This window comes from Bos grunniens, chromosome 8, assembly GCF_055505025.1.
Source record: "Bos grunniens cultivar Pamir isolate PY7600 chromosome 8, Bosgru_T2T1.0, whole genome shotgun sequence".
Classification (NCBI taxonomy): domain Eukaryota; kingdom Metazoa; phylum Chordata; class Mammalia; order Artiodactyla; family Bovidae; genus Bos; species Bos grunniens.
This window is the reverse complement of record NC_141172.1, coordinates 8,748,196-8,762,969: the sequence shown is the minus strand read 5'-3', so window position 1 is coordinate 8,762,969 and position 14,774 is coordinate 8,748,196. Positions and strand designations below refer to the sequence as shown.

At 39.7% G+C, this 14,774-nt stretch overlaps 1 protein-coding gene and 1 non-coding gene across 2 annotated transcripts in view; one reads left to right on the top strand and one right to left on the bottom strand.

The window, feature by feature from the left end:
- The window catches only part of FBXO16 (F-box protein 16), a 72,785-nt gene that overhangs the window by 23,834 nt on the left and 34,177 nt on the right, over nt 1-14,774 (bottom strand). Inside the window, 3 exon segments of the mRNA XM_086414832.1 lie at nt 6,484-6,586; nt 8,415-8,647; nt 12,824-12,988. Of these exon segments, the coding sequence (XP_086270958.1) occupies nt 6,484-6,586; nt 8,415-8,647; nt 12,824-12,988 (501 nt within the window).
- Nucleotides 35-141, top strand: LOC147366639 (U6 spliceosomal RNA). Its single transcript, XR_015132227.1, has one exon. It is a non-coding gene; the product is annotated as a U6 spliceosomal RNA (small nuclear RNA).

The window sequence follows — 14,774 nt, the reverse complement described above, 5'->3', positions numbered from 1 at the left end:
ATTCCTATTTTATAGATGAAGAAATTGAGGCTCAGTGCTCACTTCAGCAGCACATATACCTCAACTGGAATAATACAAAGAAGATTAGCATGGCCCCTGCTCAAGGATGACATGCAAACTGGTGGAGCATTTCATGTTTTTACGACAGAAACCATCACAACACTGTAGAGCGATTTTCCTCCAATTAAAAAATAAAGTTTAAAAAGTATGAATAAAACAGGGAAAATTTTTTAAAAATTGTGGCTCAGAGAGGTTAAGTAACTTATCTAAAGTTGCAGTGCTTAGTAAAAAAGCCCCAGTCTGGGGCATGTCACCCCTTCTCAGTGTCTATGCTGAGAGTTTTGTACTTTTTCTCTGAAATAAATCCTGTTTGCTTGCTACCATAAAAAATAAAAAATAAAAAAAAAAGCCAGGTCTCTCAGACTGCAAAGCCCATATTCCATTAAAAAAAAATACATTGTTGTTTTGCTCCTAAATTTTATTTATTTATTTGGCGGCTTCACGTCTTCACTGTGGCATGTGGAATCTAGTTCCCTGACCAGGGATCAAACCCAGGCCCCCTACATTGGGACTAGTGTCTTAGCCACCGGACCACCAGGGAAGTCCCCCATATTCTTTCTTCCAAATGGAATTCTCAGGAATTTCATGGATTGAACTACGTAATTAAAAATCTCTCCTTTAGATATTTTTAGCTCTGCACATCCAAACCAAACACCTATCTGACAGATATGTCAGAATTTGAAAGAAGTCTGTTGAAGACTGCTTGCAAGAAAACCACTGTATAAACTATGTTTTATAAATTCTTCTGTTTTAATTAATCAGGTTTTCTAAAGTTTGAAGGAAAAAAAAAAGGAGACAGAGACCAGTTTTTAATGATTAAGAATTAAGATTCATGAATACACTGGATTCTTTTTTGGTATTAGGGGAAAGCAGAGAGTGAATGTGGTGGGAAACTATGAGGGTCCAGAGATTCAGACTTTAGCCTGGAAGAGACATTAAAGAGGTATTTTAGGGACTTCCCTGGTGGTCCACTGGCTAAGACTCTGTGCCCCAATGCAGTGGGTGTGGGTTCAATCCCTGGTCAGGGAACTAGATCCCACACGCCACAAGGAAGATTGAAGATCCTATGTGCTGCAACTAAGACCCGGTGCAGTGAAATGAATACTTAATAAATAAGATAAATATTTAAAATAAACCTGTTATTAAAAAAAAAGATGCAATTTTAACTTATTTTAGAAATAGCCTGACTGTCTGCCAGTCAACAGCAGAGCTAAGGCCAGAACCTGGGGTTTCCCAATGCTTAAACCATTGTTCTTTCTTAGATGTGAACCATGAATTGCTTTAGAGAATACTCCTTTCTCCTCCTCTGTTAATCCAGATAGGGGGAAAAAAAGTGAGAAAGCTTAAAGACTATTAAAAAACAATCAGGACATTAAGAATCAAGTTATCCTGGAAGGAGGTCAAGATGGTAACCACAGAGGCTGGAGTTAAGGGGAGGAGCACCAGGCAAGATAAGGTCTTATCTAAAGCAATTAGAGTAAGCAGGCAATTAGAAGCTTTTGTTACTTGTATTTAGCTGAACACTGTGAACAGAAAGCTTTTTGAAATCCTTGGCTAAATCAAAACCTGGAAAGTGAGGACTTCTAACCTTCAAGGAAAAAAAGTTGAGCATGAGACAAAAAGGTATTTGTTTTTATACTTAACTTGGTAGGAAAAAAAGAAAAACAAAAAACAGACAAAAAACAAGATGTCAGCTCAGCTGGGTCCCAATTCCAGCCCTGGGAAGCCCAAAGCCCACCCCTCTTGGTTTTATTTTTAAGGATAGCATTTTTCCCCCCTCCTTGGCCAAGCTCAGTGTGTGGGATCTTAGTTCCCTTACCAAGGATTAAACCTTCACCCCTTGGAAGCGTGAAGTCTTAACCACTGGACTGCCAGGGAAGTCCCGCCCTCCCCACCTTGGTTTTTGTAAATAGTCCTGAAGGGCTTTCTTGGTTTCTAGTCTACTGAGATCTTGCTTCCATGTGTAAATTGAGTATAATTTTCTAAAGAGATGGAAAGCAGGCTTTTTACATCCGAGTAATAGGGAACAAATTTGATTGGGAATGGCTGGGTTACCATCTAACACTTTGATTTTCCCCTGCCCGGGCTTAGCTTCCCTCCATCCGGCTGGCTTTTCTTTCCTGGTCTTATTTCTTTCCTCTCCGCCCTCTGCCCCCACTCCCCTCTAATCTCCAGCCTGGCAGGTTTTCCCTCTCCTGGAGTCCAGGTGCTTGTAGCATTTGCTCCTTAGTGGCTTTCCCCTAAGGAGACAGCTCCCTCCTTCTTCTTCCCAAAAAGGAATCATGGGGCCAGCTGTTAAGATTTTTTTAAAGTATTTTTTTCATGTGTTTACTCAAGATGGGAAAATCTCTGAAGTTTAAGGTGGCACCTGGCTGTCCCGTGGTGCTTATATTTTTTCATGGCTTTGTTCTGTCTGGAATTTTATTATAACTAATGATGGGACTTTCTTAATGGTCCAATGGTTAAGATTCTGGGCGTCCAATACAAGGGGTCAGAGGTTCAATCCCTGGTCAGGGAATTAAGATCCCATGTGCCACATGGTGTGGCCAAAAAGCAAAACAAACAAACAACCACCACAACAAAAAACTAATGGTAATGAACATACCTTGATGTTTATATAATTTTAATAAATCACCTTCAAAATGATAAAGCATCAGTGATCGAATAGACAGAGAGTCGCTCAGTCGTGTCCAACTCTTTGGGACCCCACGGACTGTAGCCCGCCAGGCTCCTCTGTCCATAGGATTTTCCCAGGCAAGAATATTGGAGTGGGTTGTCATTTCGTCTCCCAGGGGAATCTTCCCAACCCAGGGATCAAACCCATGTCTCCAGTATTGGCAGGTGGATTCTTTACCACTGAGCCACATGGGAAGCCTAGCTTCTATCAAGGATTCACACCAAAAGGTGGTTCAGTGAAGCAGCTATGATGAGGCAGTGCTAGAATTAAAAGGGGAATCAGGTACCCTTGAAACTCAAACCTAATAATAGTAGAAAACATCACCAACTCACAGCAATACACACAGATTTGAAACTGTTTCCTTGAGAATGTTTCTGTTTAGAGGGAGGACTCTAATAACTCATTCTAAGTAATGACAGGCAAACAGTGACGATGCCTCAGTGACCTGATAGCCGTGCCCTGGAGAGAGAGCCGAGAGAGGGGTCCCCAACCTCCGGGATCTAATACCTGATGATCTGAGGTGCAGCTGATGTAATAATAATAAAAATAAAGTGAACAATAAATGTAATGCACTTGAATCATCCTGAAACCATGCCCCCTTCCCCAATTCATGGAAAAAATTCTCTTTCATGAAACATGGTCCCTGGTGCCAAAAAGTTTGGGGATATTCAAAGGAATGTTCTTTGTCCTTCACACCCGCGCTGTTTGTCTTCTAACCGCCCCATCTCACAAAGCTTTAACCTCTCCTAGAGTCACATGCCTCTTCCCACTTTGAGGGGCAGGGTGCACGCCAGTGCTCAGGCCTCAGGTCCTCCCTGGGCGCTGGTGATCTGTCCTCCTCATCCTGGCTTTGTAAGGCTTTCCCCTAAGTTTTTCCGGCTCCCCTGTTTCTCTAGTTCCTCCTGAATCTTCCTAGATAAACCTGTCTAAATGATGCAAGAACTTTCTATCTAATGAATCTGTGATTTTCTCCACTTTAATCACACCTGGGCTGTGTCTACCACACTCTCTCCACAGCTGCACTTGTCGTTTCTGTTTCGTTTTCAGCTTTCTATTTTACACTAGAGTACAGCCGATTCACAATGTTGTGATGGCTTCAGGTGGACAGCAAAGGGACTCAGACATACGTATTCATGTGTCCATTCTCCCCCAAACCCCTCTCCCATCCAGGCTGCCGCATAACATTAAGCAGAGTTCCCTGTGCTGTACAGTAGGTCCTTCATTATCCATTTTATTGTCAGATTTTATTTACTCCTTACTTTCTTTATGTCCCCTAAATGAATTTCCTCAAAACCCAGTTCCTCTTGTCTCAGGCCCCATAGCTAGTATTTCATTTTCACAATCACCTTGCCTCATGTAGGAGGTTGCCCCTTTCCTCCGAGGGAGGGATGTGGTGGGCGGTGGTGGAAACTGGCGCAGTGGAGGGAGGGGGCCTTAGCTACCCACAGTCTGTGGCCTGAACAGCCACAAGGCTCCCCCAGTGGCAGAGTGGTACAGACTCTGCCTGCCAAGGCAGGAGATGCAGCAGACTCAGGTGGATCCCTGGGTCTGAAAGATCTCCTGGAGTAGGAAATGGCAACCCACTGCAGTATTCTTGTCTGGAAAATTCCATGGAAAGGAGGAGCCTGGCAGGTTACAGTTCATGGGGTCGCAAAGAGTCAGACAAGACTGAGCATGCATGCACATCACAGACACCAATGTGGAGTCAAACACTTTTAGAGGGTTTAATTATGTCGTAATGCTCCCTATCATAATTAAGCAGAAATAGTGATTTTAATTAGCACATTTACAAAAACCACACAAGTATGCTTCCCTGGTGGCTCAGATTTTAAAGAACGCACCTGCAATGCAGGAGACCCAGGTTCGATCCCTGGATGGGGAAGATCCCCTGGAGGAGGAAATGGCAACCCACTCCAGTATTCTTGCCTGGAGAATTCCATGGACAGAGAAGCCTGGCAGGCTACAGTCCATGGGGTCGCAAAGAGTCAGACATGACTGAGAAAATAACACACACAAGTAGGTCCATATAATCGCACACTTCACCTACTCATAGCTTAATGGTGTTCCATCCTTGTTTACTTTGCCCTGGTTTCTCTTTCAGCTTGAATGAGCACAACTTTTGAAGTCTTTAATTTATGACTATTTTAACTTAAGCAAGCCGTGCTAGAGGGTGACAGATGGTGAATGTCAAAAACCCAGAGGGAGGGTTTCTGTTTAGCCTTTGATTTTTGTTTTGTTTTTTTAAGCCAGAGAAACGTCCGACTGTGCTCATAGTTTGTAAGCATACGTCACCAACTTTTATCTTCCTGCAAATTCCCTGTTCTCCTCCAGATTTCTCTTCACTTCTGGCTGAGGAGGGGCCGGCAACTAGGCGGCCGCATGCCTGAGTGGCTCGGGTGATAAACTTCATAGTTATTTTTCCCAATTAATGGTTTTCACTGACAATTTTACTGCTCTATTTTAAGCTTCCTCATTCCCTTGGGCCTCCGTACATATGTCTGTGATAAGTCTCATCCCGTCCAACCAGATTGTCTCCTCAGAATATAGACTAACCTATTCCAAAAAGCTCATCTCTCTCTCTCTCTTTTTGGAACATAACACTTGAAAATGCATTGAAACAGAAAGTAATTAAGCTTTAAAGGAGAGCTATAAAAGTGATTTATTCATGAGTACACACTTATCCTTCTCCCAACTGACACCCATTTGATATTAATTTTCCTTTAGTGTGTATCTGCAGCCTTTTTCTAAATCTTTACTACTAATGGAAACTTTTTATTCCACCCTTATTCCCTTCTACTTGGCTCCAAAGACTCTCATATGTGCTGAAAGGGATCCACTGGGGGTACAGAACCACAATTTGGGAAATTCTGCTCTGAAATAATAATGCTCCCTAGTCACAACCACTGACTTTTATTAGGTTGTCAATTAGCTATTTTTTAATTAGGGGAAGAAAAGTTCTTAATTCATTTTTTTCCCTGAAGCTATTTAGAATGCACTTTTCTCATCATGTTCCACTGCTGGCAGAACAGCTGCGGAGCACGTATCGGGCTGGCCAAAACATTTGGGTTTCTCCATACGATGTTAGGGAAAAACCAGAATGAAGTTTTTGGCCAACTCAATATCTTTTTCTTGGGCTTGCCAGGTGGTGCGAGTGGTAAAGAATTCTCCTGCCAATGCAGGAGATGCAAGAGAAGGTGGGCTTGATCCCTGGGTCAGGAAGATCCCCTGGAATAGAAAAAGGCAATCCCTTCCAGTATTCTAGCCTGGAAAATTCTGTGGACAGAGGAGCCTGGTGGGCTACAGTCCATGGGACCGCAGAGAGTTGGACACAACTGAGCGACTGAGCACAGCACAATACCTTTTTCTTAGGTCAGTGGAACTTACATTCTACAGATAAGTAATTTCTACAGAGAAATTTCTATAGGCTCCCCTCTCTGACCCCAAAGGACTCACAGAAAAAGAAAGAAACAATGATAATAATACTTCCTTTAAATTGTATAGTTTTCAAAGCAGATTCACACACATCAATCCATCCAAGCTTTTAAAAAAACCGAGGCTCAGAGAGATTAAATAAAGGGCATCTTCAAGGTCACACAGCTAGCCAGTCAGTGTCAGAGACCAGAATTTAAACCATTACTTGATGATTCCCATTAAAAAAAGAAATCAATCTCAAGAATAGGACTATAGAGATCCAGCGTTTTTCATTAACATTGCGGGGGTGGGGATGTTTTGTAAGCAATACTTACCAGCGACTGTGCTTTTCTTAGTTTAGATCTGTCCTGTGATTTATTTTTCTTATCACGTGACTGTCGGTTGAAAGCTGGGGTCATTTCATGTCTTTTCCTTCTTCTGTTAATTGGAGAGCATTGGGAAAATTATAAATACCATTTTAAAGCTTTGGTGGTTGGCACAGCTGTTTGTCTATTTGATTTTGTTGTTCCTGTGGTTTAAAAGATTATCTTCACTCAGCTGGAAACAAGCCAAGTGTCTATCAATAGAGAAGGGGTTGAATAAACTCTGACACATCCACACAATGGAGGACTGTGGGCTGTAAAAAGGAGGCCAGAGTATTTCTTTATTTACCTGTGGAGTGAGCTCCTGGATATATTGTTACAGGAAGAAAGAAGTGGGATAAAGTGGTATGTATTGTGTGACACCATTTCTTTCAGAAAGGGGTGCATGTGTCTGTATTTGTTTATATTTTTTTCATCCGCCCCACTCCCCTCCTTTATGATTTTTTAAATGTAAGGACATTTTAAAAAATAGTTACCTATCCGTAGGATTCCCCTGTGATCCAATTAGGAACACGAAACAGTATTGGAGACTTCTCCAGATACACTTTGTTTTGTATATTTGACTTTGGAACCATCTCAAAATTATGAAATAAAAGAAAAAAATTCCAAAAATCTAAAAACAGCTGATGGTGTTACCCCACACAAAGGAATAACTTCATGGGACTTTAAACACAGTCATTTGTCTGAATAGCCTTAGTAGAACATATCCTAAGGACAAAAACACAGGCAAAGACATCTTAAACTGTTTTCAGTAATCTTATTGTTTGTATTAACATTAATATTTGTTTTTTAAAATGCTTGCATATAATAGGATAAAGTATAGATCCACATTATTATTATTATGAGTATATACCCTCAGGCTAAAGGCAAAATGAACCAGAAACAAACATTGAATTCTAGTTAGCAAATTTGTTTTGACAATGATATGAGTTAGCAATTCAGAAATTACTTCCAGAATTTGTTAAGTAAATATATTCTCTATGTGTATACTTCATATAATATATTTTTTATACAAAATTATGCTGTACTGTGATTAGTCGCTCAGTTGTGTCCAACTCTTTGTGACTCCATGGACTGTAGCCCACCAGGCTCCTCTCTCCATGGGGATTCTCCAGGCAAGAATACTGGAGTGGGTTATCATGCCCTCCTCCAGGGAATCTTCTCAACCCAGGGATGGAACTCAGGTCTCCCACACTGTAGGTGGGTTCTGAGTCACCAGGGAAGCCCATACAAAATTATGTATGTACATATATAATCATATATATAATCATAACCATACATATAATATACATAATATAATCATATATATCATATATAATCATATAATATATATAATCAAATATATATATGTATATCAATGTCACAGAAGGGAGGCGCAAATATGGAAAAGGAAAAGACTATAATGAACCCTATGGTGCTGGATTGGAATTTGAGGTATTAAAATATTAAAAGAAGCTGTAACGAAAGCATTACAGCTACAAAATGCAAACAAATCCTAAAGAAAAGGTCAAATTTACCAATAAAGGTTCATTTACTTTCAATCACTTTTTGCTTCTTGGGGCTTCCCTGGTGGCTCAGCAGTAAAGAATTCACCTGCAATGCAGCAGATGCAGTTTTGATCCCTGGGTTGGGAAGATCCCCTGGAGAAGAGAATGGCAACCTACTCCAGTATTCTTGCCTGGAGAGTCCCCATAGACAGAGGAGCCTGGTGGGCTACAGTCCATGGGGTTGCACAGAGTCTGACATGACTCAGTGACTAAACCACCACCACCAGTGAAAAGTATTTGTATTTCACAGTAGCTTCTGTTTTCATCTTTTCATAGACCAAAGAGCCAGTAAATTGTTTCTAAAAGGAAAGAGATGGAGAAGGGCACAGTTCTTACCCTTGCCAGCTGTGTTCAATGGGGTCACAGTTGTCCAGGTAATTGAAGCGAATGATATCAGTTGGATGCTTGTCAGAAGACCTCCAAGGTGGGAGTTCTTTCTCCCCTGGGTGGGTCTTCTTTCTTAAAGAGGAAGAGGATCGGAAAGCGGATGAAGGAGACAGCTTTCCCTCTGGAGAACTGCTTCTAATGGGTTGAACATCCGCGATCACAAACCCATTCTTTGGAGGTGTCTAGAAGGAGAAAATAATTTCTGTTCTCAAAACACTGTAATAAAAACAAAAATAAAACAAAGAACATGGACTTCCCTGGAGGTCTAGTGATTAAGAATCTGCCTGCCAACGCAGGGGACACTGGTTCAATCCCTGGTCCAAGAAGATTCCACCTGCCCGTGTGCCACAACCACTGAGCCAGAGCTCTAGAGTCTGTGCTCTGCAACAAGAGAAGCCATCGCAGTAAGAATCCTGAGCATGGAAGGTAGAGAATAGCCCCTGCTCTCTGCAACTAGTGAATGCCCAAAGGCAGTAATGAAGACCCTTTGCAACCAAAAATGAATAAATAAATAAATGCTTTAAGAAAATCAGCATTATCATAATCACCATGATGGCATTGATAATGGTAGCAATGATTACAGAAGCACCAACCCAGAGGTACTTGTATGTGCCAGGCACTGTCTCAGGAAGTATTCCTGCATATTATTATTTTTTGAGGGGGGCGGGTTATACAGTGAGGCATGCGGGAGCTTAGTTCCCACTACCAGGGATCGAACCTGCACCCCTTACGTTGGAAGCACAGAGTCTTAACCACTGGACCACCAGGAAATTCCTGTTCCTACATTACTTTATTTAACCTTCATAATAACTTTAAAAGGTAATCATAACTACTTTCATTTTACAGAAGAGAAAACTGAAGGTAGGATAAACTGATTAATTTTTCCACTACTACTATTAAGACAAAAGTAGTAAGATACAGGTTCAGAATTTGAATCCAGGACTCTCCAGCTTCAAGCCCATACAATGAACTTCTCTATCCTGTATTGACACCTCTCCTACCATATCATTATACAGTTATTCCACAACTGCAGTTAATTTGTTCATAAACATATACATTCTTAAAAACAGTACCCTGTCCTACCTATCTAAAACACAGAGACAATTTCCATTATGCAGGGGTAAACTATAGATTTTATCAATTATCAAAACTTTAGCCATTTCCAAAGAATTGGGAAATGAAGGTCTATTTTTTTTTGAAAGTCTATTTTTTAATTGCCCAAAATGAAAGTCTCTTTTTTGTGTGTATAAAATTCATAAGGGTTTTTATGCAGTTGCAGCCTAAGGGAAGAGGTATTGCTATATTAAGAAGCCATTAAAGCCTTAATTTTTGTTTTTTAAGAGATTAGGGAAGCTTTGCTCAGTAAATTGGTTTGCTTAAATTGTTTGTGAAAATTTAAAAATTCCCCAAGTTCCTGCAAGCAGAATCAGTTAGTTTCTTATCCTTGTTTCAACTGCTCTTTGTACATATTTCTATTACAGAATAGTACTTCGTATTCAATGTGGTAACTATCGGTCTGTGTCCTTGGCCATGGGCTGCTGCTAAGTCGCTTCAGTTGTGTCCGACTCTGTGCGATCCCATAGACGGCAGCCCACCAGCTCCCCTGTCCCTGGGATTCTCCAGGCAAGAACACTGGAGTGCGCTGCCATTTCCTTCTCCATAGACTAGGCTCCCAGAAAGTGGGGTTAAGACCATTGTACTCTTAGCACCTGGCACATAACAGTATTTAATAAATATTTACTGATTTAGTGAGTGGTTGTAAGTAGTAGAGTAAAAATTTTACTTTTATATAATTGATGGCTCATTACTAGATTAGTATTTAAAGTTTTATGCGAATCCTGGAGGAGGGCATGGCAACCCACTCCAGTATTCTTGCCTGGAGAATCCCCATGGACAGAGGAGCCTGGTGGGCTACAGTCCATGGGGTTGAAAAGAGTCAGACACGACTGAGCAACTAAGCACAGCACAGGGCGGATCCGACTTAAAATGGACATTCAAGGAATTCCCTGGTGGTCCAGTGGTTAGGATTCTACACTTTCACTACGGAGAGCAGGAGTTCAATCCCTGGTCAGGGAACTAAGATCCCAAGTCACAATCCACAAGGTGGCCAAAAAATAAAAAAAATAAGATGGACATTCATTTCATTTTTCTGAGTTTATATTGAATGAAATCAATTTTTGCTGGAAGAGGTCTTGTTTAACACCACTGGTAATAAAGAATACATGATAATAAAAAAGCAGTTTCAGGGGATAAAATTTAGGCATGAATGCTAGTAACTATATATATAAATAAACATCATTAATTTTGAAAAGTACAAAATATTGACCAATTAGCAAAATAGATAATAATGAACACTGATGACTTTCCTGTTAAGTAAACAAAAAATTTGTTCCCTTTACTCAAAGCCTTTTGAGACTTTTTAAAATCGCAAATGTTGAAAAAATTTTAAATGCTTTTGTTTGCATATATTGAAATGACCATATATCTTTTCTCTTTTATTCTGTGAATTACATGGACTGATTTTTGAATATTATGCCAACCTTACTCTCTTTGGATACATCCCACTTGGTCATCATACATTATTCTTTTTTTTATATATTACTGGGTTTAATTTGCCAATTTTTTCTTTGATAGAAAAACTGAAATTTACTATAACAAAGTACTCCCTAAAGAAATTAAATACTAAGCAACAATTTGTCAATTTTCTTATATCAGAACTATTCATTATTTTAAAATATGTGTGTGTTAGTTGCTCAGTCATGTCGGACTCTTTATAATCCTATGGACTGTAGCCCACCAGGCTCCTCCAACCATGGAGATTCTCCAGGCAAGAATACTGGAATGGGTTGCCATTCTCTTCTCCAGGGGATCTTCCCGACCCAGGGCTCAAACCTGCACCTCCTGCATTGCAGGTGGATTCCTTACTATCTGAGCCACCAGGGAAGTGCATAAATAGTTTCTGGAAAAAGAGTTATTGTTGAAGACCAAGTATTAAAATCAGTATTACATACAATACTCAAAACCTTTTTTCTTTCTTTTTTTATTTTTATTTTTTTAAATTTTATTTTTAAACTTTACAATATTATATTGGTTTTGCCAAATATCGAAATGAATCCACCACAGGTATACATGTGTTCCCCATCCTGAACCCTCCTCCCTCCTCCCTCCCCATTCAAAACCTTTTTTCATTCTACAACCTGGTTAATCACTTTTCTCTCCTCTGCCCCAGAACAGCCCAAGCTTCAGCTATGAAGCCTTTCCCTGCCTATGAGTGACTTTGAATGAGAGTTAAGGAAAGCCTTGTGATAAAAGGAGTCATAACTATTATAATTTTTAAAATAACTCCTCCACCACTGCACTGAAAATTTTTCTTTTTAAAAGAAATTCTCATGAAGAACAGCCATCATTGAAATCAGAAAGGCTGTTTTTATCATTGTAATTATAACAGTATTAATTATGCAGTTTATTACTATATTAAATGTAGAGGGTTTCTACTTCAAGTAAACACAATAACAGGAAACGTAAATGAGCATATTAAGAACCAACTATTCGTATTTCAAAAGGATTCTTCAATTCAAAAAGGACTCACTGCAGCTTTTCTATAAAAAAAAATCCCTGTGGTTTTAAAAATAATTAAAAAATTTTAATTTACACATAATTTTCAGGAACTTTTCTATTATACAAAACGATGCACAACTCTGCATGTATATAGATCATGCCATAAAGAAAAAGCTCATAAAAATTTCCCATAAGTTATCTAATTAACTGTGACTATAAGAATGAACATAAACATTGGTTATAATGCATAGAAACCCATTAGAAAAATGTATGCTCATATTATTTACTGTTTATGATTCTATGTAAGGACTTTACATTGCTAGTTTCTAAAGTAAAAAGAATTTTAATATGCCCATTATGCCCTTTCCTAATTACTAATTTATTGCAAAACTTTTCTTTATAAGTGATAGAAACATAAACTTCAGTTTGCCTGGTAGAATCACAGAAAACTTGAATTGGTTAAGTAAAATTTGATGACCCATAGGTAATAAATACTGCACATTACCCACAGAATGTGCAGAATTGTGTCAGAATTGTGTTCTGTAGGCATTAGAGACACAGAAATCCAGGAATCCAGAGAGAATGAGGAGCTCCAAGTCCTAACCTAGGTGGAACTGTGGTTTGTGTCAGATGACTTTCAACTAACATGGATATCTTGAAAAGAGCTGTTGAGTTCTTAGAACAAGGGAATTTTGTAGTCATGGTATATTTCTTTTGAACCAAAGGCCTTCCCCAACTTAGTTCCAGAATTCCTAAGTAGCTGATGTTAGTAATTCTGTTGCTTCTTTTCCCAAATTTACCTTGGGCTTGGTAACATGGAGTTCTTTGACCATTTGAATATAATGCTTCTTCCATACACCCTGCTCATAGGGGGTTGGGGAGAAATTGATGTACCAGTTAAACCGTAAACATTTTAGCATCCAGAGCTGATCCAGTTCAGTCAAGTTCTTCCAATGCCAGCTCACCTGGAAAAACAATGTGAAAAAACTATTCAGTTTATATGTCCACTTTCTCTAGGTTTTGAGCTGTCACCCTGGTACTGAGAGAACTTCTTTTTTTTTTTTCTGGAGTGGGTTGCCGTGACCTCCTCCAGGGGGATCTTCCTGACCCAGGGATCGAACCTACTTCTCTGTGTTTCCTGCATTGCAGGCGGGTTCTTTACCGCTGAGCCACTGGGGAAGCCCATGAATGAATCAGAGCAAACATAATTTTAACTAGATAAACCAGGCCTGGAATTCACAACTAGTTTCTTTTTGGTCCTTTTCCTCCAAATCACAGCTAAGTTACCTCCTACCTGAAGTGCTTCCTAACCAGGCAGGAGGATTTTTTTTAAATTTTTATTTATTTATTTTAATAGGAGGATAATTACTTTGCAACATTATGATGGTTTTGCCATACAGTGGCATAGGTATACATGTGTCCCCTCTACCTGAACACCACTTCCACCTCCCCCCCATCCCATCCCTCCAGCTTCTCACAGAGCACTGTACCGCTTTTTCTTTTTTTTAAATGTTAATTCAGACAGAATCCAAGTCAACTAATATTTATCGAGCACCTATTAACCATCCTCGTCACAAGCTGAAGGGCAGTATAATTAATATTGTCCCCTTGCAAATGAGGAAACTAAGCTTCAGATAAGACTCTGGAACTTTCTAAAGATCTCTGGAAGTCTGCATATGAAAGTTATATAAAGGCTACAGAAACTCCGGTTGGTGCATTGCTTATTTTTTTCATGATATTCTTCTGTTTTCCCTCCATTCTTATGATTTAACTAAATATAAATTTTATAAAGGGAACACAATGACTAATACTATATTGGTGTGTCCTAAATAGCCTTTAAGATTCAATAGAGCATTAAGTATTTATCCTGGGGACTTCCCTGGTGGTCTAGTGGCTAAGATTCTATGCTTTCAGTGCAGGGGGCCAGGGTTTGATCCCTGGTTAGGGAACTGGATCCCACGTGCTGCAACTGACACCTGGTGCAGCCAAATAAATAATTTTTTTTTAAGTATTCAGTACATTCCATTTTCATAGCATTATGGTCAATCCTATACATCCAGCAAACAGTGGAGGTGACCCTATTATGTGTAGTCGTGTTTAAAATAATTTATTCCAGGTTTTAAATAAGTCTTAGTAGAAACTAGAGTCAAGTCCATATATAAAGTTGAGACTAGGCATTCCATGTCTCTTATCAGGAATTGCAGAGATGATAGCTAATCTTCACATTCATTTCATCCTTGGAAACTGGCCTCTTTTTCAAGGTTAACTCAATAATAAATAATGTTTCAGGGCCCCCAAAAGGAGCAGAACACTCTGTAATGGAACTTGCTACCCATTCATCTGTTTATCTGTCTCTCTTCCTCCCTCCTTCCATCCATTGTGTATGGAGTTCTGATTATATCCAGGATTATTTTATGGGCTGAAGATAAGACATGTAGGGGAGAGGGAAGCAGAAGCGGGCACAATCAGGAGAAATAGTAGGTTCAGGATCTAGATGGAGGAAAAGGCTTAGAGGATCTGATACAACACTGCAGGCAGAAACGGAGATCACAACCACTTTATGCAACCCAGAATGAAACTACACTGCCCTTAATCCTCATATGGGTAGTTAATTCAATCAAGATGTGGAGTTTGGGAGGGAGGGGATGGGGAGAAAGTTTTTCTTAATTCTCACCCTTTTTCTCTTTTGACTTAGATCTGGTTTAGACCTGGGTAGTTAAGTTGGGGTTTCCCCTCTGCACTGGAGGTAGA